This window comes from Equus quagga, chromosome 5 (assembly GCF_021613505.1).
Source record: "Equus quagga isolate Etosha38 chromosome 5, UCLA_HA_Equagga_1.0, whole genome shotgun sequence".
Taxonomy (NCBI): domain Eukaryota; kingdom Metazoa; phylum Chordata; class Mammalia; order Perissodactyla; family Equidae; genus Equus; species Equus quagga.
In genome coordinates, this window is record NC_060271.1 from 112,566,537 (window position 1) to 112,572,536 (window position 6,000).

General features: G+C 46.1%; 1 protein-coding gene across 12 annotated transcripts in view; it reads right to left on the minus strand.

The window, feature by feature from the left end:
• The window catches only part of BIRC6 (baculoviral IAP repeat containing 6), a 221,425-nt gene extending 216,269 nt beyond the window's left edge, over positions 1–5,156 (minus strand). For 8 of the 12 annotated variants that reach the window (XM_046662165.1, XM_046662162.1, XM_046662161.1 and 5 more), the window contains exon 1: positions 4,117–5,151. In XM_046662165.1, coding sequence (XP_046518121.1) covers positions 4,117–4,441 — 325 coding nt within the window. In that variant the 5' untranslated portion in view covers positions 4,442–5,151. Of the gene's footprint in view, positions 1–4,116 lie in introns of all 12 variants that reach the window. The other 4 variants (XR_006888703.1, XR_006888704.1, XM_046662164.1 and 1 more) reach the window with 2 other exon arrangements.
• Positions 5,157–6,000: the final 844 nt, after the last annotated feature.

Below are 6,000 nucleotides of genomic sequence, written 5' to 3' on the forward strand. Positions count from 1 at the left end.
TGCTCCTTGGTATTTACCCAAATGAACTGAAAACATGTCCACACAAAAACCTGCACACAAATATTTATAGCATCTTTATTCGTAACTGCAACAACCTGGAAGCAACCAAGATGTCCTTCAGCAGGTGAATGGATAAACAAACTGTGGTACATCTAGACAATGGAATATTATTCAATGCTAAACAGAAATGAGCTATCAAGCCATGAAAAGACATGGAGGAAACTTAAATGCCTATTACTAAGTGAAAGAAGCCAAACTGAAAAGGTTACTGTATGATTCCAACTATATGAGGTTCTAGAAAAGGCAAAACCACAGAGACAGAAAAAGATCAGCGGTTGCCAGGGAGTAGGGGATATGGAGGGGTGAAAAGGCAGTGCGCAGAGGATTTTTAGGGCAGTGAAATTATTCTGTATGATATGTCATATACATGTGTCAGAACCCATAGAACATACACCACCTAATGTAAACTACAGACTTTGGGTGATGATGATGTGTTAATGCAAGTTCACTGACTGTAACAAACATAGCAACCACCGTGATGCCAGATGTTGGAAGTGAGGGAGTCTGTGTGTGCATAGAGGCAAGGGGCGTATGGGAATTCTGTACTTTCTGCTCAATTTTACTATGACTCTAAAACTTCTCTAAAAATAGAGTCTACTCAAGGAAAAAGGAAGCCAAAGAAGGTGTTTATTTAGCAGTCAATATGTAAGGAAGCATCCATTTAACATACTCATTAGTACATACACACCAAATCAAAAATATTTATTAATATTTTGTACTAGGCTTCCCGGGGAGGGGATATAAACAAGTTGACAAGGTTCCTTCCCAAAAGGAGTTTGAAATATAGCTAAAACGGACATCACATATTCACAAAAAGCTAAATAAAATGGAATTTAAATAGTTCAAGACAGAAAACATAACTACAAACAGTAAGTTGCTAAATTACTAAAACAGACCTTAATAGGACAATATGTGCTTAGGGGTTCAGTAGATCACTTCAGCCTAAAAGAATCAGGAAGTTAAGATTTGCTGTAGGTCTTAAAAACTGAGTGAGATGTGTCTAACTGTGTGCAGGGAACTGGTGCATCCCAAGGAAGAGGAAAACTACTGTAGTCAGGAAAGCAAATTAAACGAAGCAGTTTCACAAAACAAAATAAGGAGACAAGACTACAGAGACTGGTAGAGGCCAGAGCATGGACGTCACTCAATGCCAGGCCAAGAAGTCAGCACAGAGACAGAAATCTTAACTCTTCGACACTAACACAGAGCAAATACTTGTGTAACCTATGTAGCTACTGACAGCTCTTAATCCAATCAAAGTGTATTTATAAACATTTTATGTCAGATACAGATAATTTGAAGATATATACCGGTAGATATAGTTAAAATTCGCCATCTTTGCCACCCACCTGAATATAAAACATACAAGTCCTGCTCCCATTCTTCGATTTCCAATCTGCACTAATAGGCTACCCATAACCCTATAAACTGAACTCATCCATAAGAAACACTACTGTATCACTCAATAAAGCCCTATAGGGTTGTACCTCTCTTTATCCCCTCAAACAAAGACGTCTTTCCCCTGGGGTAGAAAAGGAGGAGGCTCACTGCCCATGAACTGGAAAGAGGAGTCATGTTAGGACCATGGTCACCACTGGCATCTTCTCCCCATTCTATTTATAGGACTGTCACCCTCTGTTAATCATTAAAAGCAAACCTACTAAATATCTATATATTCCTGGCAAAACATAAAATGCAGCATTCTCTCCCCAATCATCTGAATAGATGACAAACACAGGACCCCACACAACCTCTGGTAATTATTATTAATAAACTGCACTTCTCGTATAAAAAAACATTTCAGAATTTGTTCACTGTTACTTTCAAAGTTTTCCTGTAATCCTCATATTTTGTTTGCCATAAACTCTTCTACACATTTTTAATCACATACTCAATCCTCAATGCCTGGGAATCTGCAATTGTATCCACCAATCTCATACTTTCTCAATTAACAAATGCCCCAACATACCCCAACTAAGCTATCCCAAATCAGTGTGCTATGTTTTATTCATCTACCTTTACACTTATACACCTAAAACCCTCCCCTTTAGTGATCTACCATTAGAGTGACTATTTTCTTCCCTTTCACGAATAGGCACATACATATGTATCCAATTTCCCCAACCATTTATAACAAACTCTAGCATACATTATTTTTCTCAAACATGGCCTCCAGACAAAAAGCATGCCATGAGATTCCTCTCTCTACCAAAAACATTTTAAAACTTCTAATGTGGCTTCTTCTAGAAATCCAAAGACATATACTATGATAACACTTATTCAAAGTTTAAAATCATGAAAGACATTAGACATTTTTTAAAGATTCAAGCACATACTAAAAAACATGAACACATAGGAAAATGACAAAATCAAATTAAGGATTATGCTCATGGAGGAGGGAGGGTTGGAGGAATGCACTCCAGGAGGGACATAGGAGGCCTCAACTCTATTTGTAATGTTTTGTTTCTTAAACTGGGATACATGTTCATCAAAATTATTCTTTATATCTTTCCATATATGAAATACTTTTAGGTGAGTTTAAGAAGAAAGATATCCAATTACTAATGAGTATCTTTTTCTCATACATAGTGACAAGCTGTAATGTCCACATCGTGGTAAGTGCTCACTGCTACATCTAGGACGCCCCTCCTGTCCATTACCTAAGCCAAGAAAAGAAAAATTACAAGCGTACAACCCAAAACTTTCCCTTAGACATTATCTTAGATATACTACAGGCTTATATTCTATTGCTATACACAATCCATTTCTTTCACAATTCTCTCATCAACAAAAATTAAATCCTGTGTCCCTAAATTGCCATCTACTCTTAAGCGTCTTATTACTTACACAGTAACTAGAATAACAACCTTTCATTATTTGTCTATGTTAAAATACAAGTGAATTGGCAGACTGCCTAACTACTTCCACTTGGCTACATGGAGAAAGGTGGATATATCATATCTCAGTGCATGAGTCTAAGTCACTCATACAGTAACTTTTCAATCTCAGCCTATAGCATCTAAATTAAGCCACTCATCATTTAACCGCAAATGAAATGTCCATCTCAGCCAAATGTAACTTGGCCACGGCAATTCCAAAACACTCCACTCCAGTCCACTGAGCGTTCACCTCATACATACTATAAGTCCCCTCCCCGGACCAACGTTTAAACCACCCAGAACTGCTCTCCTCCATTGGAGAGACTCAGACATACCTCCCAATCCCAACCTTCGGCTTGCTGGGGCAAAACAAGTAGAGAGGACCTGAAGTGTCACCTCATTCTGAACCCAAATAAATCTATAGTTCATACACTGCAGATCATGAGTTTCTCGTCGTCGGGGGGTAGAAGTTGGAATCCCCGAGCTAAGAGACAAGGTCTAGTCTTCCACGGCGTCCGCCAGAGTCCTAAAGTCATCGACGGGACAGTTCAGGCAGCTGGCCCGCCTACTTCCCTCCCCACCCCCACTCCGGGCCCACCCCACCCCCATCCCGGGCGCGAAGCACGCTGTACATCCCAGCACCTGCGCGTCCCAGAACAGCCGAGTATCCACCTCTCTCCACCGGAGGGGAGGGCTTGGATGCCGGCTCGGTCGCTCGCCACCGGCCTCTCAAGTCGGGCCCAACCCTGCGACCCTTTCGCTTTCTAATCTAGCCGAAGGCAGTACCGACACCTTCTCCAGGACGTACCCGGAGGCCTGGCCTTCTCGGGGGCCGAGCCCCGAGGCCTCCTTACCTCTCCCGGAGGACCAACCTACAACCGGACGCCCAAGGCCCGAAAGGCAACTCCCACCCCTCCCCGACTCGCCAGTCCTTCCTTCCCAGCTGCAGCCGCTGAAAAAGCCAAGTCCTAAGGCCCTCCTCCATCAGCTTCCGGGCTTCGCTTCACAGCCAGGCCTGAGCCCCTACCCCTGCTCTCTGCCACCCTGCTCCCGTCACGCCGCTTCCCCTCCTCCGGAGGCCAAGCCCCGGGGCTGGGCGGCTTCTTTCCCCGGCATCCCGCGGGCCCGGCTCCTCCCGCGGCCGGCCCGGTACCCGCCCGGCGTGCCGCACACTCACCGCTGAGCGCCGAGGCCTGCAGGGTGGCCCCCGAGGTGCCGTCGATGACTTTGATGGTCCCGCGACTGGTGACGGCCAGGATGGCGTTGAGCGCCGGGTGGTAGGAGAGGCTGTGCAGCCCGTCGGCGTCGCAGCGCATGCAGCCGTCCCGCAGCACCAGCCACTCCGAGACCCCGGCCGCCCCCGCCCCCGCCGCCGAGGAGCAGCCCGGGCCCGAGGCCGCCGCAGCCGCAGCCGCCATCTTCCGGCCTGCGCTCAGCACAATCACACTGGGAAGCGGCTCAGTGACAGTCCCGGGAGGTGCAGCACCACCGCCAGTCACCATCCGGGGCCAGGGGGCAAGCGGAGCGCGTTAGCCGGAAGTGAAGTCAGGCGCCGGCACGCACGCGGGACGTCGGCCGCGCGCCCGGAGGGGCCAAGCTCGGAGGGAGGCTGGCGGGGGAGGGGGCGAGGGAGCGAAAGAGGCGGAACCCGGGGCGGGGGCGGCCGGCGGGCGGAGGGAGCATGCGCGGGAGGGCTCGCGCGTGCCACGCGCCGCTGGTCCGGCCAGCTCCGGGTCCGCAACGTGCCAGTTTCTTTTTCTGAGCCCGGGAGTGGTCGCTGCCTGGGCTCCGCCCCGCTCTCCTGTTCCTGACGGGGTGGGGGAGTGGGGTTCCGTGTATTTCCGCTAGGCGGCGGTTCCGGCCCTTTTGACCTGTCTGAGGTGGCCTGAGGCCCTTTGCTGCGGTTCCAGCTGCCCTCGGACGGTTCCCACGACACGTGGTGCAGCTGTTTGCCCGCGGTCGGAAGCCGACCTCAGGGTCTGGGCCGCTGCTCTAGTCCGAGAATAAGCCGTCTGAAAAACCTCTACTCTGAGTTTGGAGAAACCGAACAACTTCCCCAAGCCCGTGACTATTACAATGCCCCGCCCATCCGCAAATCTTTTTGTTCAACAAAAGTGCCAGATAAGAGGTGCTGCAAGCATATAACTAAGCTTAGTTTGTCTATCCACATTCCAAACAATTCAGGTTATGCGAATGGTTAATAGGTGTGTGTGGGTGTTGTCGGGTGAGAAAGGACTGTAATAAATTTACTAATAATCCCCCTTTGGAGAATAACAATGCATTTTTTTTTTACTTTTTGTTTCGAAATAATTATTAGATTCACAGTTAGTTGCAGCTATAGTACTGACCTCTGTACTGTGGGTTTTGCCTTCCCGAAACCCATAACCCCCATCTATGAGAAAAACATTGGACAAACCTAAATTGAAGGACATTCTGTAACATACCTGACCAATACTTCTCAAAGATAGAGAAGTCCAGCTTACCCAGTTTCCCCCAACGGTTACATGTTGCATAATTTTAGTACACTATCAAACGCGAGGGTTTGATATTTACATGATATGTGTACAGTTCTGTGTCATTTTATTACGTGTACATTCCTGCAGTGCAATCAAGATGTACAGAACTGTATGTTCTGTGTATTTGGGATCATTATCTTGGAAAGCCTAATTTCCTCTTCCTTAAAACCTAATCAAAGTGCTGTTGCGACCAGGAAGAATAATTTGTAAAATGTGTAGAACAACATCTGACATACAGTAGGTGCTCAAGAAAAGTTATGAAAGTTAATTGCCTGCCTTTGTTCCTGCAGACTTCCTTCAGGAAATCTTCATGGATTATCCCAACTACGTCTTAAACCTTTTATTCATATGCAAAATTGTATTTATATAATCTATTCATTCCATTTTGGAATGGCAAATATGCCATTTTTATCTGATATTTTGAGGCAACATAGAATAAAGTAGAAGAATACCCAGGTATTAAAGTCTAAATGAATGATTTTGAGTCACTGTGGCTTCATTTATCAGCTCTATCTGTGAACCTGGGCAAGTCACTCACACATTCT